This window comes from Pleuronectes platessa, chromosome 13 (assembly GCF_947347685.1).
Source record: "Pleuronectes platessa chromosome 13, fPlePla1.1, whole genome shotgun sequence".
NCBI lineage: Eukaryota > Metazoa > Chordata > Actinopteri > Pleuronectiformes > Pleuronectidae > Pleuronectes > Pleuronectes platessa.
Genome location: NC_070638.1, coordinates 22,753,841 through 22,780,726, shown reverse-complemented (window position 1 = coordinate 22,780,726; position 26,886 = coordinate 22,753,841). Strand labels below are relative to the sequence as shown.

The 26,886-nt window shown below is 40.1% G+C and overlaps 1 protein-coding gene across 1 annotated transcript; it reads left to right on the top strand.

Moving 5' to 3' along the window:
• Window positions 1-1,461: 1,461 nt before the first annotated feature.
• rab2a (RAB2A, member RAS oncogene family) lies at window positions 1,462-26,886 on the top strand. Its single transcript, XM_053438318.1, has 8 exons — window positions 1,462-1,654; window positions 9,704-9,775; window positions 10,251-10,318; window positions 13,573-13,655; window positions 15,516-15,608; window positions 15,919-16,030; window positions 22,448-22,516; window positions 25,853-26,886. Exons 1-8 carry the CDS (start codon window positions 1,609-1,611, stop codon window positions 25,946-25,948), a joined length of 639 nt encoding a protein of 212 aa, XP_053294293.1. The 5' UTR covers window positions 1,462-1,608; the 3' UTR covers window positions 25,949-26,886.

The following is a 26,886-nucleotide window of genomic DNA, read 5'->3' as shown; positions in this document are numbered from 1 at the left end:
GAGAGGCGGTGGACTAGTGGCAGAAACTTGGACTATGGGCAGAAAAGGTCTCTGGTTCGTCTCTGGTTCAACTACACAGAGAAACAACAAAAAGACAAACCTGGATTGATCTGTCCAAAAATGCAAGAGGATTCTCTCTACCCTGTCTAGTGCCCCTGAGCAAGGCACCTTACTCCCCCAACATCTGCTCCCCGGGCGCCGTACATTGTCGCTCACTGCTCTGTGTGTCCTGCACCAGATGGGTCAAAAGCAGATGTTAAATTTCCCTACATGCATGAGTGCATGTGTTTGGGTAAAATAATGCATCTTAATCTTAATAACATTTTATCCATCCCTCACTAATCGGATCTAACCTTTGGTTTTACATTTAGTCACTCTTGTGTTAACATATATATTGTTAGATGTCTCTGCTTCTTTACCTTGTTTTCGCCTTGGTTCTTACTTCTTTAACTATTCTTATTTGATATTTGTTGAATCGTTAGATATTAGCAATTTCAATGCTTGGTTTTACCTACATTATTCATGTATTTTTGTGATATATTGTAAGGTGTTTTTCGGTGTCGAGAACTAGGTCATGTAATAAAATGTATTTGTTTTATTATCATTATTGTTATTGTTGTTGTTATTGTTTTCTCTTTTAAGAAGCACAGCTTACTACTCACCAAAATAGTTAGCAGTCCAGATTTGGTAAAAGAAAACATTTTATTCTCGTAACTGTGCAATATTTATTGTGCTATATTCATTCTCTCTGTACAATACAATGGTACGGTTCGTCAGCAATCTATTCACTTTACATATTCGCAAACTGCGCATAATTTTATTGCTTTTTACACTTTTTTATTCCATTAGTATTTCTCTAGTTTTGTATATTCCTTACACTTAAGTAGTATTATCCTTACACTTAAGTATTGCATGTTACTTATTACCTACTGATGCCATCTTTTGACTCTTGATGCTGATATATTGCAAATTTTCGCATGAGGGAGTAATGAAGGATTGTCTTATCTTATCTTATCCTGAGCCGGCCACTCTATCCCTCTGTGTTTTAGGGTGTTTGCTGTACAGGAAAACGTGGAGGTTGATTATGGGAGTCTCTACAGGAACACGTGACCAGACCTCCCAGCAGCAGCCTATGACACTCTCTGCTCTCGGTCTTTGCTCGGACATCACTCATAGATGTGTTGTGGGGTGTGGGAAACAATTCAGCCTCGAGGGGCCGCCAGAGCGAGTTCAGACAATTTCCCAATGATTTTATGACAATACTTGTTAAATGTAGCTATCAGTTCGAAAAACGATTTTACTATCAAATTCTATATTGTGCCTTTAGTCTACGTGTGAAAAGGTGTCGTACAATCTAGCCAGAGTGTATTTAGTTTGGTAGAAAAACAAGCAGCGTATTTAACGACTTGAAAATGTCCGAGGGTACCCTGAAGGCCTCATACTGTAGCGTGGCGAGGGCGGACCTTGTGACGTAGCGCGGAGGCTTCGGCTGTTTATTGTTCCTTCCTCACACGGACCAAGAGAACCCAGCTGCCTCCTCCACACGGTTCACAGTCGGTTCAACGAGAGCGTAACGGTCGAGACAGCTGACTGTACCAAGCAGGGGCCATGGCGTACGCGTACCTCTTCAAATACATCATCATCGGAGACACGGGTAAGCTGAAGCGAGCGCCCGCCACCCTGGCGGCCAGCATCCTGCTAGCTGTTAGCAGTTAGCCAGCGGAGCATTTCCGCAGTGTTGGTCGGTCCAATGACGTGGTAAAAGCCAAGGAGAGGGATGACAGCTCCCAATTCTTCACCGTTAACCCGGTTGTTTATGATCCAAAGTACCGTGACAGTGACGGGAAATTGCACACAGGCGCCATGACACACGCAGTTCCTATTGTACTTTGGCGTTAGCAGTTGTTGACACTTACAGATAAACGTTGGGCCTTTAGTCCGTTTTCGCTGAGGGGAGGGGGTGTTAGCCACGGCTAGCAAGCCCAGCTAACTGCCTAGCTAGCATTTTGCGGTTTCACCGAATATGTAGGAAACAGCTGTCAAGGCTGCGGATTGGCGCTGCGTTGAATTTTGACAATCGTTACTTCAAACTGTCTTTTATTGTGGCTGCATCGTCAAAAACAATGTTGATTCGAGCTAAGTTGCCCACCTGGAAAGGCCAGAACGTCAAGCTAAAGCCTCTCAATATTCCTGGTAATGGCGTAGGGGAGGTATTCCTAGTGAACGAATTGGACCGCGTTGACTTCTGTATCACGTATTCATCTCAAAACCTCTGTCCCTGGTTTAGGCTTATATGTGTTAAAGTGGCGGAGCAGTAGTACATGTTGTCAAGTGTGTATATTTCTAGCTAGCTGTCCTGATGAGGGGCCTGCTGCGATATCGTGCAGGGTGGCCGCAGGTGCATTTGGAATGCTGCTGTGGCCAGTGATGTAGCACTGGTTTGAGAGACAACAGACAGGATTCACAGCAGTCATCTTGAGGTGGAGGGAGAAATGTGTCAGGATGATTTAACACATGGAGCCAAACCACAAACTCAACTATGCACTCAGCACCCAAACTGCTGCTTCTGGTTGAAGAGATAATAGTTTAAATACCACTCGTGATCATTTACATGCAGTTTGTTTTCCTACATTTTTAGCACAGAATAATTAGACAAGACAAAATATTGTGGCAGAAGTTGATGAACATGGTAGGCAACGGATGACAACATGAATGTATGTTGATTTATTTCAGGGGATTGCAGGTGGGTTACATGTTTACTTCAGTGATATTGCGAAAGAGTTTTGACTGCTGTTGCTGTTTATTTCCAGTAGCGTACAGAAGAGAGCTGCGGCCAAGTTGCTGACTTGATTACATGTGTGCCCACACCACAAACACACAGTGCAGTTGGCTGTTCATTGAAGTTTTGTGTATTTTGCCAAGTATAGCCTGAGCGTTTTAAAGGGGTCCTTATTATATTGTAGAAATGATCACTGTATTATCAAGTTTCAGTTTTTCAAAGTTATTAACTGCCAATGATTGTGTGTACATGCACACTAGTCTCCAATTTTTTGTATTATCGCATTTCAAAGTCATGCCGATTTCAGCATCCTGGATAAGCCCTTATCCCAGTTTTGAGAAACCCAATTTTACTAGCTGGATTAATTTGTAAGTAACTTGGATACTGGCATTTAAACATCTCTCCACGGTTTCTGACCATCGCTGAGTACCTGTGCAGGGGTGGCTTCAGTCGTTTTCATTAAATTGGTTCATCTGTGACACACCGCCAATACAACAATGTCCTACTCTTATGGAATGTTCTCGATATTCTGTTTCATTGAATTCCCATCATGATGACCCGATCCCACCAGTCGCATCTGTGTATCTTAATCCACTGCGCCCTGGTTCTGTGTGGTGGCAATGATAACACGACTCCGGCCTAAGTGGAGGACATGTTTAATATTTGCTGTCGCTCTCCCATTGTTGGCAATGAGGTGGATAAGCCAAATACTTAGCGGAATGTTGACTTTTAATAGAGCAAAGACTTCTGACAGTCTTATTTCTATCAAATTGCCAGTAATTGTTGTAACCAATGCAACATTAAACATCAGGTGCCTCCATAAACAGCACACTGTTAAATAACCATGCTACTTGTATTTTTTTACAGGGATATGAATAACTAAATTTCTCAATCATCTAAACATTATATCCTGAATATACAATCAAAACAAGGATAAGTACCATAAACACAATGTGTGCCTGTACACGGAGCCATAGATGCATTTTAAAGCATTGACTCTGTTCATTATGGAACGAGAAGTGTCACAGGTGCTCCTCAATGTCGTCACATTTTGCCAAATAAACCTATTATTAACCCTGTTATTTTGTACTTTTGCACTTCCGCCAGCAACACCATAACTCCTTAAACAGATGACATGTATGTATCATAAATGCAAGGACATACAGATGTGGTGCTTTGTTTTGTCTGGACCAAGAGATTCATTGAAATAAAATTGAAGAGTAAATCTAAAAAGTATACCACGCAAATTGAAAGAAGCGCTTCTTTTGCAGCTGTCACTGAATCTTTGCAGTCACAATACAGATCACTTCTTTTAGATGAGAAACAAAAAGTGTGTGTGCAGACAAATTGAAAATCTATTTTGTAATCTTTGTGTCCACTAGGATATTTTATTTGTTAATAATTAAGTCCTGCGAATGCTGCAGCTTTAAACATGATTAGAGCCAAAGTCGCTGGCCTGCAAATATCTGAGGGAGTCAGTTTTGTTGGAGGATGTTTGCTTCTGATTGCTGGATGATAAGATTTCTTTCAACAAAGAGATCAGTGAAAATAACACATATAGCACACATACAAATAAGGCAGGAAACTGGTCATAGAGTGCACATATGGGCATAATTCTGGGTTATATTATTATTCTGTGTTAAAATGGGACTATGCATCATGCAAATTGATTCTGATGATAATCTTTTCAGCCTAATTGTTTGCTAATGGTAATTTAAACCTTCACAAGCTGCCATCTTGAATCATGATTTACTGAAGCAAGTAACGGTATATCTTCAATTTAAATGACCACTAGACTAGTTTCAAATATTGACTGACACCTTGGTGGTCTACACAAATTATCTTCTATACTTTATCCCCTAATGTCTAATGGTGAAATAGAGGGCATTTTCGTGTTGATATAGAATATAAAGAAGGACAACAGTTACATCGCCCACTATCCAAAAAGGAAGCAAAAATATTCTGGATCGGAGGGATGGAAGCCTCAGTAGCAAATTCCTGTCGATACTTACACTCGGGCCAATCAAGAGTCAGTCTAAGCTGTCAATCATGTTTCACCTCATAACATCTTTTTGGAAAGATGAAAAATTGAACATACATCAGTGTGATGGGAACTACACAAAATGACAAACTATTGTCTGAACTTGCTAAGCGATTATGTATTACTTGAATTTGTAAGTTGGTTCATTGAGAGTCCCTGCCAATAATTGTTATTGAGACAAATAAATGTACTTCAGTCTCAGATACATAAAAAATCTGCTTATTCTCCCAGACACAACCAGAACAAGATTTTAATAAACCTAAAGCACTTGTTAAAAAGTATCACAGAGGGGGACATCTGGGTGGTCTTGAAGTATAAATTTGCGGACCATATAACGTTCACAGATTAAGTCTAGTTGGTGAATTTCCTGTCAGTGGTCTGGACCACTTTGGTCTGGACTTTATCTTTTTAATTGAATTGTTTAAGACTACAGGCTACTCTGGGAGCAATGAACTCAGCCTTAATGTATGGGAAGCTGATTTTGCCTTGTTGTCATCTGGCCTTGGGCTTGCAAGTTTGTGGGCTATAAACTTGAATAATTGGCTGTAGGAGTTTTTTTTTGTACCCTAATTAAATGCACGTTGAACATGTGGTTTGTTTTTTTCAAAATTTTCTACTCCTGAGTAACTGCAAAAAATACCCCACATCTACACCTAGTTGAGATTCACTGCTCTACTGAATGCCATCAATAAATAAAAAGGCAAAAAAGACATTTGAATTTATTCAGGAAATAACTACTGGGTAATTAGTGGGGATTGAATATTCCCTTATTCCACTGGCCTCAACCCAGCCTGTCTACCACCACAGATCTGATTTGCCAAAAGTTTGACTGACTCTAGAGGAAAATATAGTCTCTATGCCTAAACCTCCATAAATAATCTGTTCCATGAAACACTGCCTGTACGGCCACAGACTCTCTGCCTTGACCCCATTTTTATGGTTGGTGGATCACTTATCAGTGGGAGAAGCAGTTATTTAAAGGGACTGAAGTTCGTCAATTTTTTTGCTGAAGATGTTGGTGAATACAACTAATTGACAACACACTTTCCAATTACCCATATCTTCTCTTTTATTTTGTCTGATTTAAACACACGCACATGTATGTATGTATGTGTATAAAGATATATTATATATGATGATATGAGTAGTTGCAGATTTTCACATTAAATTTTTTTTTTTTACCTTTCTCTTATCAAACCTTTTCTCAGTTAAATTTTTTGATCTTCTACTTTTGCTTTAAAGCCTGGCTAAGGGTTTGATAACTAACTGAACACATTTGTCAAATGTGTCTAGTAAGGCCAGCTTGGCAAGATTGAAGTCATCGTTTCAGTGGATTTGATTCATCAGAGTATTACCCCTTGTCATATGGAACGTGTTGGTATGTTTTGCCCACTGTCTTAATCTGCTCTGTGAGCACTTTGTGTGGTTTGTTGAACTTACTACACTGTAGGAATGTTAACTGATCCTCTTGAGTTGTATGTGTGGCCCTTTAGACTTACAGACCCCAACAAACTGTGTCTTAGACACTATGAAGACTATCTTCATTAGTCTTCATGTTTAATGAATATCTGTTTGAGGGTTACCATGTCAGAGTGAAGGAGGAGTTGAAATGCTACAAATGCCCCCAACGGGACTCAAGATGACACTATGATTATTACACCACCAGTGTTTTAGACCTCTGATACACTGAGTCCCACAGAGATGTATTTTTTTTAGTTCCCTTCTGTTAGACACAGGGACCATTAACAGACTGTTATTGGGCAGCTGGAGTACCATAGCCACAGTTGCCTTGCTTTAACACACCTCAGTTGTAGTTATTGTGGGAGGACATTTAATCTGGACAGAGTCCCTGTTAGATTTCTCATTGGGGATTGCATTGCAATTTGCTGACCTTGCTAAGCTTCAGGTTAGTGTTGTAAGTGAGCAGTGCATCATCTCCTCGGCCTTATCAGCATCATACACATCTGCAGCGAAACCTATTTAGCTGATTAAAGTAAAGTAGTTAAAACAACCATTTACACGATGCTGAATACGTTCTCTATTGTCACTCTGACATTATCAGGAGTTTTTACTTGGGAACTGGGACACTCAAGAGAATGTCTGTATCAATTGACTCAGACAATTGCTTTCTCACATACAGATCAATTCAGTATCTGGGCACAGTGTCTGTATAATTGTTATCATTGATATATCAACTTAAAATCTTTGACTAAAAAGTACATGAAATAATCGTTCTCCTCTTGTGTCTCATTTCCTTTGGCAACAACACTGGAAGCAAATGCTTTGCCTCTGACTACTGTGTTTTAAGTGGCCCAAGTTCGGAGTATCTCAACAAATGTTGGGTGGATTGTCGTAAACTATGGTACATTCAATATCCCCAAGATTGGACCTTGAATGGACAAAATAACATCATTTTGATCATCAATTAATCATCTTGATTCTTTTTTTTTTTTTTTAAGAAAAATCAACAAAGATGGTTCCTTTGTCTTTTATGCTTTTATGTATATATATTTTTTAGATTGTTGTTTTCAAGATGTAACATTGGGCTCTGGAAGTGGGAATGTTCATCTCTTAATAGGCTACCTGAAAAAGAAAAATTATTGTAGGAGCTGCAAATTCTGCATCAGCCTACATGTTTCAGTTATCCTTTGATACCTGTAAGTTAAGGTGAAGCTGTGTATAAGAATATAACAGATTTTCAGAAATTGGAAGTAACACTCTGCTGGAATGGTCTGTCAATTGTGGTGTGTCTAATTTTGCTCCTTGGTAAAAATGTAGCAAATGGAAGCAAAACGTAATGTTTGCCGTTTTTGGGTGTAAAAATGTATTATAGGCAGGTACTGGCTATTGACAACACTCACACGTGGGAATGGAGGTGAAAAATACGTCTTTATAGCTGCACTCCTTATCATCCCCCCATCCATCTCTTATTATCATCATCACGCAATTCCTGCCTAGCAACGCCACTGCCTGGCGGTGGTTACCCTTGGAAACTATGGAGGAGGAAGACCATGTCCCTCTCTGTCACCATGTTGAATCTCTGGCCGTCTCATTAGCATCCTCTTTGCTTCCTTACTCTCCTGTCCTTCACATTCTCAAACAGTGGAGTTGTCTTTCTTGTGCAATCTCAGTAAAGTACATTTAACTAAATTAGACGTCATCAAAGGCTAATTTATGACTGGTAAATCAATGGACTTTAACTTCAACCAGCTTCAACTGGTGGAATTTGACAAATTAAGTAGTCATTGTCAAAAACTCAATATTCACTAATAATTCTATAATATATATATATATATATATATGCATGGATGGATTATTGTCAGTTCACAACAGAGAAAAAAAGCAGATTCTCACTTTTGAAAAGGTCAAGCCAGAAAATGTAAAATCAAGTTTTGTGTAACTCATGTTGTCGTTTAAGTTCTATCCCCCACTTCTTTTGGAGCCAGGAAATGGCTTTTTCTCAAGGAAAGTGCCTTTCTCTATCACTATTGTGTGACTTTTTAAGGGGGAACACTGACCAATAACTAATTTAAATATGTTTTAATGTATTGACCTATCCTCTGTGATAAGATAAAGCTCATTGCTTTGTTACTTCTGGTAATCACATTAAACATGCTGAAAAATAAAATGTTTGCAGTTGCAGTGAAGCCACTGCTGCATCAAACCTGTTTGGTTTGTTTCTTACTCCTCTGTGTTTGTTTTAGCTTGTATCACGGAAATTACAACTCACTGTTTTTGATCTAGTGGTTTGCTCTGAGAATCAGTTGATTCTCTTTACATACATTACATGATTTCCACATAATTGCCTAATGTGATTGAAATTGGTTTTGAATTCATAGTGGAATTAGCAGGAATCATCATCAAAATTGTAATCCAATGATTTGCTGCATTTGTAATCAAGTAGTGAAACCAATATAAGCCAAACGTCGAAAGTTAAAGAAATGTATCCTGACACAACATGGCTGTATCTCAATCCATCTGAGAGCCGGTGGCTCTGTGTCTCTGTGCAGAATTCACAAATGAAATCATACTTTAAAGTGATGTTAATGGTGAGCAGATTCACCAGTACCCTTTGGAAAACCAACAGTGGCCTCACAAATACAAAGATAGATAGATAGATAGATAGATAGATAGATTGATTACTTTAGTCAGTTTGCTTGCTGCTAGCTAGCTCAAGTTAATTTGGCTGACTCGCACTAGGTTGGCAAAAGTAGTGTGGAAGCTCCCCACTAGGGTCGTTTGAACTTGATAATGGCTCCAACATTTCCATATTAAGCTTCAATGATTTATATGGACAAGGCAATCATTGTTATTGTGTATTTGTAAATTCCTACTAAAGCCTTTTTCAAACACAGCAGGACATTCTTTGCACAGACATTAACAACAGCAACAAATCCTCTGCATTATTCAGGCAAGAGGTGGAGCAGCTGGTTGCAGAGGCAGGAAGCTACGTATTTATTTCGCTGTGGAGATCATGTGATTTTCTTTAAAACACATAGACACTGGTGTCGGTGCTTAAAACCACAAACTCTCTTGACATCTTCGTCTGTGTCTTCTACGTGTGTGGCACAGCCTTTCGACTGTGAGATCTGTTTTCTTTTCGTATGTTTTTTTTTCAGTTTAGCGTCTGTCGTGGGTTTGAAGTTTTATTGACGCCCCCCCACCCCCATCCCATCTCGCTCTCAGTGAATCCAGTGGGGAATCTCCTGCTGTTTCTCAACTTGAATTGAATTAATTTCCTTATGATGTTGGTACCTGTTTAGTTTTAATTCCAGCACATGTGACAACTCTGATAATGAATCGGGAGTGGTTTTCATGCTGTTGTGTGTAGCAACAAGACACTGTATTATACACTAATTAAATTTTGTTGTTTTGTTTTTTAGGTGTTGGGAAGTCATGTCTATTACTACAGTTCACAGACAAGAGGTTTCAGCCAGTTCACGACCTGACCATTGGTAAGAGTGCAAATCTATACAAAACATTTTTATATAAATTGAAACAGAGGTTTCTAGTTTGAGGGCATTTAACATCAGAACCTATTGAAAGTGTATATATATATATATTTTAATCTGTTCAGTAATTTCATAAAATGTAGCATTATTTGTACCTCATTGTTTTTGTGCTATATGCAAAATGGCTGCTACAAAATTGCTTCCTTTCTGTTTGGTGTAAATTAAGTAGTCCTGTACTGTTATGATATGTTGCTACCCTCAAGCTGCTGACCAAGTGAACGATTTATGGGTCAACATGCAAACCAGTTCCTCTGATTTAGTTTCCACTTTCTCCCTGCTACAAACAACAATTGATGTCATCTCATTGGGGACAAATATGACATAACTGTTAGATAATTAATACAAGATTATTTATTATTCCAGCTGTTGGAATACCACTCTCTCACTGCCACTCTTTTTTGTGTGTCTTTGTTTCTAGGTGTGGAGTTTGGAGCAAGGATGATCACTATAGATGGCAAACAGATCAAACTGCAGATCTGGGATACGGTAACTATTGTTTATATTATATAAAAAAAAAAGGTTTTATGAAAAACCGAAAATCCGGTGGTGTAAACCAAATTTCTGGTTTGTTATACTTTTCAAATTCATCAAATTAAAAGTAATTTGATAAAGGGGAATGGTCTTGACTCAATGAGCACAAATATTGAGTGCGTTCCAACAGTTCTTATTAATGAATTGACCTTATTGATAAAAATAAGAGCAGGTCAAATATTTTTCATATCTACTTAGAAAATTCTGACCAGAGATGCAACATATGGGATGAATGTACATCAAAAGCTCAACACAAACAAGAGGAGGGGGTGTTGCTCTGTCTGTCAGTCTGTCAGTCTGTCAGTCTGTCAGTCTGTCAGTCTGTCAGTCTGTCAGTCTGTCAGTCTGTCTGTCTGTCTGTCTGTCTGTCTGTCTGTCTGTCTGTCTGTCTGTCTGTCTGTCAGTGGCTAAAAACTAGAGGCTATTTGATAGGTAAACGGGCAGTTAGTGGCCCAAATACAAATATTTATGTAGGTTAACACTGTCAGTTTTTTTTAATTATCTTTAGCTGCCAATGCTTCTTTTTTCAATGACAATCAAATGCAGCCACATGGTGGAAAAAAGGCAGGAACGCCTCATCCTTTTTTAGTAAAACAAAACAAGACGGTGTGTACATATAGAGGTGTAACGAGACAAGTCCCTATGGGCTTCCGGTCTGGTGGACCGTGGTGAAAGATCCAGTTCTTCTATCTGACTCTTTACCGGCCCTCTCTGTAAGCCATTCAGGCTGTGCATGAGAACATGCATGTTTCTAAACTTCACCTTCAGTCAGGTTATCATTTTTTGCATTATTCTCTATTTATTTACAGCTTGTACACAAAAATGTACACAGACATGTACAATATACAAGGAACCTAAATGAGGGATAAGAAAATATCAGAATAAATGTAGTATAATAATCGTTAATTACAAGAAAAAAGTTAGTTAAGACGATAAAAAGATCAGTTACGAAGACTGCAAGGGTTTCAGATTCTATGTACAGCTCTAAACTATATTAAAAAAAAAAAACATTCCAACAAAGTTAAATACCTTTTTTATAAGAACCAAAGATGTACCAAAAATTTCGCTGATAATAGTTCTGTTGCGGTTGTTTTCCTGCTGCAAAATCATAGATCTGAATTAAACATCTAAAGTGCCTAACATTTTCAATTTGGTGGATACACTACACATTCAATATGGTCAATAGGTAATACTCACACAGCTAACTTTTTTGTTTGTTTTTATTTATATATGCATATGTTGCAGCTGGAGTCAAATTAGAGAAAACAATATATTGTTTTTGGCAGATGTGATCATCTTTAACTACTCACATCAAGAAGGTTCAGATTGCCATGTAAAATAAATATTGCACTTCAGCATTCCATATGTTCATAAAACCTCATAAAAAAGTAATTGTTCCTCCTGTGAACCTGTGAGATTTCCAAATATATCAATCATACATAGTGAAAAGAGATGCAATAATTTAGCCTTTGGGTTTGGTCCCAGGGAAATTGTCTCTTTCCAAGTTGTTGTGTGCATGCAATTTACCATATGATCAGCAGGTGGAGCCACCGCTCCACTAAAAATGCTGTGATAGCTGAGCGGTCTGAGTGATGTCGGTCGTGCCTGTCAATACTCTGGCTACTGCAGGGTTTCTATCATAGCAGCTGGATAATCACATTCACAGTGCTGATATTGAATCTTATATTGTTAAAATAATAACAAGTAGCACTCACTCACTCACTGACAGGACTCATTGAACACCACTACTACTGAAGAGTTAGACAAACCCACTGGGTTATTGTGTGTAGGTCAAACATTCTGTATGACTAAGTGTGTCTGTGTGTTCTACACTCAAGCATGTAGGCCAGATGGCAGACAGACCCAGCGATCCCTCTGTTTCACCCTTATTTATCATTTATTCACTAATAGCATTAGTGGCTGGTTGACTGCCCCCTGAAAGACTGACTGTTCCATTTAACTTGGTGTTTGTTTCACGGGCTGGTCCTCCGGCTGACTAAGTAGGGCTCAGCATTAACCTTAGAGGCACCTGTTCTTTGGACAAAGACATTTACATGGCTCTAGTCTAGCAACAAGAATCACTAATCTGGCTAACATTACAACAATTAACTTTTTTGATTTTGTTTGCAAATGCAGAATACACAAATCAGTTGAAGGCATCCAAACTGTGTCAGCATGTACTGTTAATGATTACATTTATCAATCCTATTTAAGTGGCTAGAGTATGGCATTGTTAGTTTTGGTTGGTATATATATATATATATAAACACTTGCCCGAGACAAGAGGAGGATCTTTATTAGCTGACTTACTTCCTGCCTGACTTTTTAACTGACTAAGTGACTGAGTGCTTCACTCGCCACCAGACTGAGTTCCTTGGTGACGCACTGGCAGCCTGCTCCACTGACTAGCTGAATGATTCAGACTGTTTGTGACTGACTGGCTTTTTTGTTGAGGTCAGAGCAGTGCAGGGCTGCAGCTGCTCGGATAGAGCGCTGTTGTGTTTTCTGCTCTGGCTTGGATGAAACACAGACAACATTGTTACAGTACATCGGTCGGAGACGGCGGATGAATGGACATGGTGGGGGGTGGTGGTAAGAATTCTAGATGGTGAAAGGAGTGATACAAAGAGAGGAGACCATGGGATTTATAGGAAAACAATGAAAAGATGAGCAATGCAAAGAAGAGATGATGGAGGCAAGACATAAAGGAGTGATAAAGGAAGAGGGACTCAATTTGCAAGGTGACCTGACGAGCTAGCTAGACTGTCATTTTTTATGCCACAGGTAAATAACACATCAGCTGACATCATCTGCCATGTTGTTTGTAACCAGGGAAAGTAGACACAGGCAGAGAGAAAGAAAGGATTTGTGAAAGAGAGATGGAGAAAGAGAGAGAGAACTCCATTGTATCCAGTTACAGGCGCTGCTCTGTCCTGTCCCCTCCCCAGCTGACTGACTGAAAACATGGCGCTGGACTCTGCTGAATAATCAGGACTGGTACAGAACATGTATGTGACCAGACTGCATGTCCAGGACTCATAGATGAGCAGAACCGGTGGGACAGTGTAGTGCAGGACTAACAAATCAGGCCTGTTGAGCCGGAGTTACACTCCAGCAGGTTCAAGGCTTGAAACCAGAGGATCTGCAGTCGTCCGTGGTCATTTCAAATTTCAATTTCTGTTTATTAATATATGTATGCGTTTCTGCAGGCTGGTCAGGAGTCGTTCCGGTCCATCACCAGGTCTTACTACAGAGGAGCTGCAGGAGCACTGCTAGTCTATGACATCACAAGGTAACGGCAAATCAGACAGGCCCCGACGCACTCTGTAACTAAGTTGTGCTGAGGAACATTAAGAAATGAATTGCTATGATGAGACTGTGTCCTGACCAGAGCCAAAAACTAAGATATACCCCCAGTATCCTGGAAAGTTCCATTTTATAAATTGTGATCATATTCAAACATTGTTACCAAAAGCTTTATAAATACAAAAACACATAAAACATACAGAAAAAATAACAGTTATAAACGAATACATTAATAAGAATAATTACACTTAATGTGTGACAGGTACAGTATTCATCATAAATGCCTTATGAGTTTGTGTCTTAGAATGTTCACACATACCAAGTTACACTGAAGTTCAAATGGGCTTGATGGGATTGTCAGTTCACCAACAAGATGTCCGTTCATCCTGAGGGGCATCGGCATGTAATACAAACTTTACTACCGTCCCTCCAACAGTTGTTGATACATTTCATTGTAAAGCATAGGAATGATTCATGTTGGTGCCGGAGGGAGAAAAGGATTATTAAACCATCTTCACACCTGCTGTTTCTGATTAGAGCTCTCCCCAGGACTATGTGGGTGTGGACACATAGCGTTTGCAAGGGATATGTTGTCGTCAGTCTTATTGGTACTTACAGATTAATTACATAATTAATTCCCATTATAGTACCAGCCATTTTCAACCAGCTAGTATTTAAAAAATAACTTGTGTGGGTGTGCATCAACATCTGGAGCAAAGTGTTGGTCCAGCCGACCGACAAACTGACATCCCCTCATCCCTAGAGCCATGTTGCTAGGATATCTGATAAACATCCAACTCTAGTTGGTGAAGCTTTGTAGATTCAGAAACCTTACTGCCTCCCTTTTAAGCACACTAACAGCAGGTCAGCTCCTCCAGCCATTCAACACCATGGTCCAAAGCAGAATATATTGATGACTGCAGCCTGCATTGACACAAAATTTCTTATTGATCTCTTTGGTCCCTAGAGGTTAATTTGTAGTGATTTTTAATGACCCTGTGACCTTTTTTGTGCAGCATTAACATAAGGTCAAAAACCAGCTTCTTTTGTGCTAAAAGACTATTTGCCCGATGATATATTTCTGTGCCAATTTATGTGCAGAAGAAGAATCCTGCGTTTCTTATTTCTGACCTAATCTGTAAGTTCTGTGAGTTCTTTCTCAGTATTGTGGGGCTCACTTAAAATTAGAACCTCTTGGGGCCACCATAGGGACTTTGAACATAATGCCTCAAGCTTGAGGGAAGTAAGATGAGAACAAGGAGAAGCCAGTGCAAACTGGCATCATCTGTGAACTTCAGTGAGCTGCAATAACATTATGCCAACTGTGACCAAAATGCCTGATATCAGTAGTGTATAGCCCAGAGGGTGTTCATACCAGCTGCCCAGCTCTAAAGTGTATTGTTATGTAACTGATGTCTTGTTTTTGGTGTATTTGTATATGTGTATATGTACGATACAATTGTTCTAGATTAGTTGTCATTGGGTTGATTGTATTATACATTATAGTAGAACAGAAAGGGGAAAGATCAGCATTTTGGGCGTCCTAGTGGCCTACAGACATAAGGCTCCAAGCACAACCAGAAACATCCACAGATTTTGAATAAAAGTAAAAGTACAAAAATCCATTTTGAAAACTGTTATTGCTTGTACAAATGCATGTCTAAATGGCTGTACATTTTGAAAAAGGAAGTAACAAGCGCAACAATGATCTGTGTTATAAGAGGAAGTCAAATCTATGTTCGTGTTGGAGATTGTGACAAGATAGGTTCTTTATCTGTGATTTATATTTCAGTCCTATTTTTAGTACCGTCAAACTGAAACCAAAAATCTGTTCTCGTCTCAACAGAAGGGACACCTTCAACCACTTGACGACCTGGTTAGAGGACGCTCGCCAACATTCCAACTCAAATATGGTCATCATGCTCATTGGCAACAAGAGGTGAGATTTTTCTGTAAGATCATTGCACAGTGAAGGCTGTACCCTGCTCGACATTTAATGTGACGATCAACGGTGCAGCTAGTGCTCAAAGTAATTAAAACTGTTCCTCGATACTAAAAATTAACAGGTAAATGATAGCTCATGCTGTAGCATAGTTTACATAACAGTTCTATATAGTTATAGTCACATATAGAAACTTGAAAAATTCAAGCTATTTATAACTTGACTTATAAATCTATTAGTAATTTGCATCAACCTTTTATGAGTTATGGAGGAATTTGCTATGTAACTGACAAGTGTGTGGTTTCAGTGACCTGGAGTCGAGGAGAGAGGTGAAGAAAGAAGAAGGTGAAGCATTTGCCAGAGAACACGGCCTCATATTCATGGAGACCTCAGCCAAGACTGCCTCTAATGTAGAGGAGGTAATAACACACAAACACAAACTCACACTTACTGTAGATTAACCCATACACACCATCATTTTGATGCTTTGATTAAAGCTACATCTTGATGCATGTTGTTAAAAAATCTTTCTTAAAAGTATTCTGCTGCTTGGTGGCCAACACTAATGCTAACTCTCATATAAATCTGTGTGCCAGAGCAGAATTTCACAGACATTAGCTGCTATTTCACAGATATCAGCGCTGCCTGCTGACATCTGTATCTAGAGTGAGCAATCCATTTGTTGGAGCACAATGAAAGCATGGAATTAATTCACCAAAGACCACAATAAATCTTAATCTCTATAATAAATGTCATGATTAATGTCAGGAAGTGTTTATAATCATCAGGCCCTCTGGAGGCTTTGATGGTGTTTTGTCTTCAGCAAATCATTGATGGATGCAAAGTTCGATCCATGTCCATCATCTCCTGTTGGCTGTGCATTAAGACTGGGACCTGTTCCAATTATTCTCATCCATCTTTGATTTGCAACTGTAGTAGCAATGTTAGTTCCAGTGAATGTGGCCGGCGATGCTCCTTGGCTTTATTGCCATGGTGAGAAAAAATCCATACCGTCGCAGTTATAATATGAAGATGGACGATACACATCTCACAGAAGTAAAGACAATTCATTGTGATCTCGCCCTGATGGCTTGCTGCAATATAAAGCCATTTTCACGAGAGGACCTGCAGGTAAAGTCCAGAGTTTACCTAGAGTCTGCCTTTCATACATGCAAAATGCACGGGGAGGTTCTCTGCACAGACGCGTTCTCAACAGCAACAAATCCTCTTTACAAAGCAGAGACACCATGATTAGCTCACATCACCACAAACTCTCTAGTATCTCTCTGTATCTTTTACGTGTGTGTCACCGCTTTTTAGGAGGGAGATATTTGTTTTCTTTTTGTTTAGTTTTGGACATTTTCACTTTTTTCCTGTGGAAATAATTTCTAGATGTTAATGAAACAATGTCACAATCGCTGATATTTTGTCCCAACTCTTACATTTGGGGTCGACAACTGCACCTAACGTTACAAGTTGTCTGCCTTTGATAAATGTGTGTCTGTGTATCAATAACTTTTTAACAATACTGCGATAATACTGATAATCGTGTACAGTGGGAGAAAATGGAGCCGTTTTATCCATCTTTACTTACAGTCATTGTTTGTCACAGTTCACAGTCCGGTTCCAATTGGTCCAATAGTAATAACCAATTGTTAACATGCCAACACGTTAAACTGATGGCTAGCATATCAAACCCAACATTGTGACAATTCATAGTCCGTACAGGCCACTGCCTAATTAATCATGGGGGGAGATAAAGAAAAAATGTGTGTGATTTTGTTAGTCATCATTAATGGGAAGCCCCTACTGAAGTTGTTAAAATACATCTTTGGTAACCAGTGATCAAAGGTTTATTGGCTTTAACAGATGTTCTGCACCAAGCCAACACTGCCAGTACTGATAGTTACTGTAGTAAAGATTATCCTATCACAATGGCCAAGCATCAGTTTGGGAAAAATAATAACTTAAATAACTAAATCATTTTTCATTGGCTTACTCGTCTGCCCATTTTGTGCCCCTTATCTGGGTCCATTTTATTTAATGAATTGTATCATGACTTATTTTTGTGATATACAGCTGGGAAGCATTGGAACTTGATAATATAGCCCAGGTGACAATATAATGGGTACAAGGTTGCATTCTTTGTGGTAATAGAAAGGTGTTTACCTCCCTGCAGGAACCTTGACTCAGTGGTAGCTACAGACCTGCCTTCTTTATTACCACCAGTGAGATGCACTCCGTCATCATCAAAACTAAATTATGTGCAATCAGCATCACACACAATAGGAGAGTTAGCCCATTTAAAACTGCATATTAAAGTTAAAAAACGACGACATTGTCTTGAATAGTGAACAGATGTGTAATCAATGCTATAATTCAAATCCAGCTGGTTCGTAGTAACCATCACACTGAGACCAATCCTCCTGTTGCCTTTGCCATTTACGTGTAGCATCACAGCTCACCAACCTGAAGCCTAACCTCGCCAGCTCCACGTTTAGCATCATGACCCGCAGCTAGCACAGGGCGCACAGTGCTCCGCCTCTCACAGAGACACACCCCTGGTGTTGTTGTGTGCAACGTATGCATGGTGTTGTCCTCGGGGACCGCTTTCTCACTTATCCAGTCACATAAATAATCCCATTCTACACAGCACAGAATACTAGCCAAGGGCACCACTGTGCGTGCGTGCGTGCGTGCGTGCATGCGTGTGTGTTTACACTGCTTTTTTCCTTCTTTTTTCTAGCCTCTTGCCTGGCCTATATCATGCAAAATCACACCCCCATACACTGCTGTTGAGTGGAGCTCTGGGGTTAAGATGAGGGGGGAGGGGTGTGTGTGTGTACGTCGTGTGTGTGTGTGTGGTATGATTAATTTGTCTCATTAGTGTCCTCTGAATCCTCCCGATACAGCTCCTCTCCTCCCATCCCCTCATCTCTCTGCACTCCATCCCTCGACGTCCATCATTTGCTCTTTACCTCCCACCCGTCCTCGCTCCCCTCCCCCTTCCCATCCTCCAACCATTTTCTCCTCCCACCCCTGAACCAACGTGTCTTCCTCTCTTTCCTCCTCCATGTCTTTCTGCCCTCTTCCATTCATTCTCCCCCCTCCCTCTCCCCCACTTGCTTCCTCCCCCTCCTGCCCCCTCTTATCCATCATCTCGCCCTTCTCCAGCAGTGTATCAACCAGTTATGGTTCATACATATTCATAACCTCCACTCTACCTCCAGTGACACCGAGCAGCCAATCAGAGCGCTGGGTTTGTCATGAGGGTCTGGGTGGACACAAGGGCTGAGAGGATGGTCCAGAGAGGGATAGGGAGTGAGGGTGATTCCTGTATTCAGCTTGTCACAGTCTCATCTCCACATCCTGTCTTCTTACCTTAATTTTCCTTGAGTCTTTTCTCAACAGCTGCTTGTTTCTGCGAGGTTTTCTATTTCTCTTATCTGGTAACCCCCTTTGCACAACTGTTTTCTACCTTATTTATTTCCTAATCAAATTTTTTGATTAACCCTTTAATCGTCTTTATTTTTTTCCCCTTCTCAACTCTTCCTCTCCTCCTAACTCGTTACCATTTCCTAAAATAGGTTTCTCTACGTATGTTTTACTCATCTTTACGTTTTTACTCCCTTCCTATTATTTCCACCTGTCTTTACAATCTCCATACATCGGAATTTAATATTTCAATCAACTCAGAAAAGGAAGAATAGGAAGTTGTAAAGTAAAAAGGATGTGTAGAAGAAAGGAAATGGGACAGAGTTAAAGGTGGAAGAATCTATTTCCAACAGGGTGCCAGATTGGAGTTCAGGTCAAATTTTCAGTTCTTAAGGACTCCACTTAAGGAACATTAAGTGTAAAAAAGGTTAGATCTGAGTTCCTCCACAGACTCGTGCGCGCGCGTGTGTGTGTGTGTGTGTGTGTGATCTGAGTTGATATCATCCCAGTTGCTCACCATTTTAGACCCTTGACACACTTACATTAGAAGAGTATCCTTCGAGACGGACGCAACAATACCACAGTCACAGGCTAGTTGCTCAGGGAGCGTAATTCCACTCTATTCTGACTTCTCTGATCCTCTGTGTGTGTGAGTGTGGTTTAGCAAGAGAGAAAAACGATTTTGTGTGTTATGTTTATATTCAGCTCAGATCCTATTGTTGTATAAATTATTGTGCCTAGAAGAAGCTCTATTCTCTGTTGATGCGTCATCTAACAAGGTCCTCAGTTATATCATCTAATCTGGTAAAAGGGCATATTCTCTACTCTGTCTACATATTGACACACATACATCACAGCATTCTGAGCGCATTTTTCTGCCTTGATCTATGGTTTCAATGAAGCAAAATAATGGGAGTGGACGATAGACATAAATGTGATATCACTGAGGAAGGTTAAGGCCCTTCTTACTTGATCAAAGGCTGTCAAGCAATGTCATCTTCCTCATCAACTGTGGTTCTATTCAAACCGCCCAACACCCGTAGCTACACAATAAGTGAGAGCTCGATTCATGACCAGTAAAGTAACATTTCTCAGTTTTTAGACTTATCAAAGTATAATTTTAAAATGTGTATTATGATACACAACATTAAAAAGTAGGGATGCACCAATTTATCGGCCGAACATCGGTAGCGGCCGATATTCGCCTCGTTTACTGATATTGGCTTATCGGTAATAAACTTGACTTTCACCGATATCATTGGCCGATGTTCATATTTGTGGTAAATCGCTGGGCACGTGCCGCGGCTGGGGGAGCAGTCGCTCCGTCGCCCTCCTCTCCGCGCCGCCGGAGGCTCAGTGTGCGGCACCGGGAGGTCCTCATCCGGTGGCACCTCACGGCATTGCTTGTGCAGGGGCTTTCTTTCTCTTCGACCGCGGGGCGGTGTCCATCGCCGGCGCGGAAGGTGGGCCGTTGGAGGGGACTGGGCACGCGGTCAGCGGCGGCGACTCTGGACGCGTATCGGGCCCTTCTCGCGGATCACCTCAGCTACAGCGACCGCTGGGGGAACCCTCTGTTCGCGCGGGGGGGCACCCTGCGGTGCGCCTCGGCTGGCGCCTAGCAGCTGACTGAGAACTGGTGCGGACCAGGGGAATCCGACTGTTTAATTAAAACAAGCATCGCAAAGGGCCACCGTGGGTGTTGACGCTATGTGATTTCTGCCCGACACTAAAAACAGGTCAAACTGAGGAGGGCTTGTTAAGTTATCTTGACTCACGCAGTGTAACTTGGCGTAAAAAGTATGAGCGTAGCGTCTGTTTAAGTACTTTATTCTCATGTGCACCGGCTCTATTCATCCGTCTCATGCACAGGTAACAAGGGAATTGACAACATACGTTATACACAGAGAAGCCGTAACAACTCTAATAAACGGGCAATACTGCTACCGTAAATCAATGAGAAGAGCGTTCTCTATAATGATACTTTAACAGGGCTGTTTTAGACAGGGTAAAAAGGTGCTGTTTTAAATTATCCTTGTAGTATTTTGACCAAAATATGTTCATCAAATGAATACATTCATTTCACTAAGATCCCAAGGAACCATTTCAACTTGCGGTAAAATGGGCATAATATGTCTCTGTTAAATAAAGTTTAGTTAAATCAAAGATTGTTTCATAAATCTGATTCAATTTGTGCTCATTAAAAGATAAGAGTGATGAAGGGCTGAACATTTTTTAAATAGTGCTTTTTAAATAATGATTTAATTATTTTTCTGGCACAAAAGGGTGAATGAATAACAACAAAAAGAAAATAAACAAATATCGGTATCGGCTATCGGCCAGATTGTTATTTTAAATATCGGTATCGGTATCGGCCAAGAATTTCCATATCGGTGCATCCCTATTAAAAAGGTATTGGAATACAGTGCTTGACGTATATATTGGCAGATTTGAGTTGTTTGCACATTTATTAACATCGGCCGACATGTCAGCCAATAAGTAACAAGACATTCCACTTTAACACAAACAAATAATGAGAAGACTGTGTTTCCATAATAAAGGTTCTCCATCTGGGAACATTCACTGATCAGGCCTAAACTCGTCAGCATTATATTGAAATCAGTTAAATTTAACATTTCCAAATATCAATGTTATTATTGCCCTAAGAATCAAGTCTCTCTCTGGCTGTATTTGGTGAGTAAAGTTTACCAGAGGTAGTAAAAGTACAAACTCTTTACTCAAGTAGAATTGCAGATACTTATGTTTAACAACAAGTACTGATTGAACCTAATTAAATCTGTCTTGATGTTGGGAAGGCAGCGCTCAATGATGCGTAATAATTCCCCTTAATTTCAATTAAAGCGAAAATTAAAAGCCTGTTTTGAAAATGTAAGGAGTAGAAAGTTGGGATATTTGTGATAAAATGCTGGGAGCAATGAATAAGCAGTCATCAGAAAAATGTATCATGTACAGACTGAAAATCTACTTTACTTTCCACCTCAGCAGTAGTACAGCAGAGGTCAGGAAGTGTTCCAGTCTTTATGCTTGTATAATACCACACCCTGTCTTCAATAAAAGTGTTCAAGCATTTCCCCAAAATGTTGAGCTATATTCCTTCAAAAGTTAGTTTATTTTAAACTGGTATGGGTGCTATCAAAAATGTTGTCTTTGTTAGCAGGCAGCTCACTATCAAACCAGTGAGTACAGCTACAGACTTTGTTTCATGCTTCTTTGCACATCAGGACCATTGTATATATGGTTCAGCCCATTTTCTACAAAATATACACTTTTTCCCTCATAGGTTTCTACCAAACCTTTGATGTATTATTTTATCAGAGTGCTTTTACAAATATGAATCTAACCTCTTCTCTCTGTGTCCTTCCCACTCCCCGTCTCTGTCTCAGGCTTTCATCAACACAGCCAAGGAGATCTATGAGAAGATCCAGGAAGGGGTGTTTGATATCAACAATGAGGTGAGACGCTATTCCCTCCCCTTTTTCTTTCTCCCTTAACCTCTCCATTCTCCCTCTTTTTTTCTTTAAGGCCATTTTCTCCCCTCTTCCAGTCTTTGTTCTCCTCGCTGTTGTTTTCCAGCAGTGTGTGTGGTTTGCAACGCTCCCCCTCTCCTCAAAAAGAGGGGGGAAAACCTTCCTCTCCTCTGCTTTAGACTCTAGCCAAGCAAAACTCCCTCCTCTCACCTGCTCTATTTTCCACAAGCCATTCTCTCTCTCTCGCTCTCTCTCGCTCTCGCGCTCTCTGCATATGCCAGCTCATAAATTCCACACATCCCTCAAGATCTCAGTCATTTGGTAAGAAAACAAACAAGTCAGCTAGTCTGTCTGTAACTACATGGCAAACTTACTGAGTGGCACTCAGGCAGATGACTATCTTCTTAGTGAAACAGCTATCCAGACAGAAACGTCAAGACATCCAGGCTGTCAGCAAGAGTTAACAATGGTCGGAATACTTTCACACCTGGATTGCTAAATCCAAGATTTCAGTTGACATGTGAAAACCTGTCCACAGTTAAATTTTTTGTTTTTTAGCATAACTTCTGAATTGAATCATTCTCATCCTCCTTTGGTCAACAACAACACAGCCTTTTTTCATCCCAGCTAAAGTCGTAGACACTTGTCCGCAGTTCAAAAATGCTTCCTGTACCAGGCAAACTGTATTTCAGATGACTTCAGATTTTGTTTTGAAAAGCTTGATTTTTCTCACCACACACAATTAAAATTTTTTATCAAATTCATCCACTTTGGATAATAATATGATATTTCGGCAAGGTATACATGACAATATTTTGTCATTTCCCTATGGTTACATCCATACCACTATGTTTTTTCGTTTGCATGCTATGTTTTTAAAGTAAAATGATCTCGTCCACACATGCTTCCTAGATAATAAGGATAAGATAAAGTAGCTTTATTGTCAATTTCTTAACATGTTCAAGACATACAAGGAATCGATACGACGTTTCCCACTCTCCCACAGTGAAACATATAAAGTGCACAGGCACAACAGATAACACAAGACATTTCCTAATACTAAGTAAAGATACAGATTTTTTAGTACAGCAGCATAAGGTTCTCTTAAGTGTAAACGTAGTGATTAAAGTGATAAAAGTACAAGAGACAGTTTGCTGCAGAAGTAAACCTACCGATTTTTTAGTACAGCAGCATAAGGTTCTCTGAAGTGTCAACGTAGTGATTAAAGTGATAGATCTGTACAGTATAAGTTTCAATCCCCGTCCATACTAACATTCCAAAAAACGAATATCACGTGACCACTCATGTACAGTGGGCATGCACGTGCTTGTGTAAACAGAAAGCAAATAATAGCTCGTCTGTAGAATTGAACTGTCTGGGAACTTTAAATCAAACTTTGTGTATGAGCTAGCGTCCTTGCTCTGTTAGGTCAATCTCAGTGTGATATTGAGCCCACATTGCCATTTTGGCTCAATTATTTCATGTAGCCTGACATTACATTTATGTTAGCAAATTTCATGTAAGGATGGCCCGGGGTGGTTTGTTTTGCATAAATCAATCAGTACATATGGTTTATGTGTGCCGCAGACATAATTTTCAGTCAACATGGAAACTGTCATAGTTCTTGTTAAAAGAAATAATGCAGGGAGCTTCCTCTACCTTTTCTGTGTGAATATTTATTCTTATATAAATAGTTATATGCTTAAATGAATTTCAACAAAGCTTTGTGATGGATTTTGTGTTATTTTGACTTTCAAGTCAGTTCCAAATATTAATCATCAAAGTCATTATCAGCCCTGAAAAATCCATATCAGTCAACCCTTAATACTTTCCATGTTCATGTGTGACGCAAATTCACCCAAACTGTCTGCATGTAGCCCATTTTGCCCAAAACATGTGGACAATGCAATCCAACAAAGGCAGCGTAAAGGCAGCCGATGAAGTTTATAAACAGAACCACGTGCCTGTGTGTTTGTGTGTGTGTTATCTGTAGTCGCATTTGTTCCAGAGTAAATTTGGCTCTTGGTCCAGTCAGATATTAAGTACAAATGGCAAGTGACACAGCAGTGGAGTTCGCTGGCCAGTGAGTGTTTTTGTTCCTAGTAAGTAGAACGATAGAGTAAAAACAAGACGGCCGGCCAAACCACATCAGCTGACTGGCTGGGAGAGAGGGAAGCCCCGCCAGAAATGTTGGCAGGCACTATGAGAAAACACTCGCACACATACTCAGACACACACATGGCCCCAGCTCAATAAATGTGATTTAAAGGCATACAGTGTTTCCCAGAGGCGCTACTGCTGCTGAGTGTTGGAAGGGGAGTCACATTGAGAGGTAGAGAGATAAATACACACAGAGGGAAAGGGAGCGGGCAAGGCTGACTGTGCAAGGCTGACTGTGCTACTTCCACACACACTTCCACACACACACAGAGATATGATGAAACACAGAGAGAGAGTAAGTGACCACCACTGTACACAAAGAGATAGAGAGTGGCTGAGTAAAGGCGATAGAGTTGAAAGAACTGAGTCTACCACCCACTTGCCTGCCCCCTCTCTCTGTTTCTCCTCTGTTATAAGTGCTTTTCTTTTTCCCCTCATGTGCCGCCGCTGTTTCCTTTGCACAGTGAAGCAGCACCTGTTGCTTCCTCTATGATGTGATCTAATGGAACACTGTGCAGTGGTCTTCTCCACATGAAAGCAATGACACGCTCATTCATGTGTATTTAGTCAGTCGTTATAATAGCATGTTCTCTTGTCATAGTCAAGGCGCTTTAGATCCACTTTTATTGAGTCAATTAATTAGGACTTTAAAATATAGCCTGTAAGGGATGTTATTTATTACATTTATCAAAATAATGGGAAATAATCCGAACACAGAGACAGAAGTCAAGACAAGGGATTTAGGGCTGAGCAATAACCAAAATCAATCATATCGCACTATAACAAAAGTCAAATATATTTATATAAATCTATGGATTCAGTATGAATTTGAAACCCAAGCAAACTGTTTGTAAAGACACCATGTAGTGCCCAATTGTTGCTTTGCAGAGATGTTTACAGTTCTCTAATGTTGGCATCGATGAGCTGTCTAGGATTTTCACTGCTGAACCAAATTCTTCATTTGTTCGCTTTCATTGTCATGGCTGGTTGAGAAGGAATGTAACCGGTTGTGACTCTAGTATAATGTTCTAGAGGAGGAATGTTTTACTTGGCGATGCAGTATTTGTCCGTACAACACTATTCTGAATAGTAAGGATACTTTTTTTTTTTGATGAGTGGTTTTTAACCAGTTGCTTTTTCTTTGTGTCTGTCTCCACACAGGCTAATGGTATTAAGATTGGACCCCAGCACCCTACCACCAACTCCACACTGTCTGGTAGCCAGGGAGGTCAACAGGCCGGAGGGGGCTGCTGCTGAATCCCCAAAACACACACCTCCTTCGACCCAACCCTGCCTCCTCTTTCTCGCTCTCTCTTGCCCTTCCTCGCATTTCTACAGAACTGTCCAGGCTCTCTAACAGTTTGTTAACCTCTCTCTATAGATCCATTCTTCCCATCCATCCACCCCTCCCTCTCTGTGACTATTTCTCTGTCTTTCAGCCATGTCTTTACCCGAGTCTCGTGACCTACAGGTCTAGAGGCTGCATTCTCATAAATCGGCCTGACTCTCAACAATCTTATGAGGATCGAGTCAGCTTCACCTGCAGATATACCGACCAAATTTTGAAGTTTAGCAGTTCACAGTTAGCAGTTGGTTGGATGAACAGGTTTTAATCATTTTATTTAAAACATCCATGCATCTTAATTCATGAGGATGTTGTTGGGATAATTTAGTACCTCAGAATCATAAAAAAATTTACTATATTTTCAGTAGCAGTGAGTTGACTTTGTCGAGATAGAGACAGGATCATGGTTAGAGATTAAACTCACTCTTAACAACTGACTTTATGGAATAAACCATGTGCTGTGTTGTGTGTGTACACGTTTGTACATGTTTTTAAAGAAAATTACACAGCACGTTGACAACAGGACATGTTTCTGCATGTTGAGTCAGTGTTCATGCTGTGCCTGTGTGTGCAGGGATGATATGGCTATTCCAGTATGTCAGTCTGTAAGATGTAGTTGGCATTCAAGTCACTCTGTATATTTTGTCCATGGAAAAAAAAGTGCAAATTATGTTTTGTTTTTTTGGTGCGTCCTTTCCCTATTTTTCATCACGTTATTTTGTTTCTCTCTTGTCTTAGTGTCCTTTCTGCTGACTTGCTCATGATTTGTATTTAATGAACACTACAAACTGTTTGTGGCTTAAAAAAGTGTTTTAAATTGTCTGGGGAGGGAATAAAAGACCAAACCATT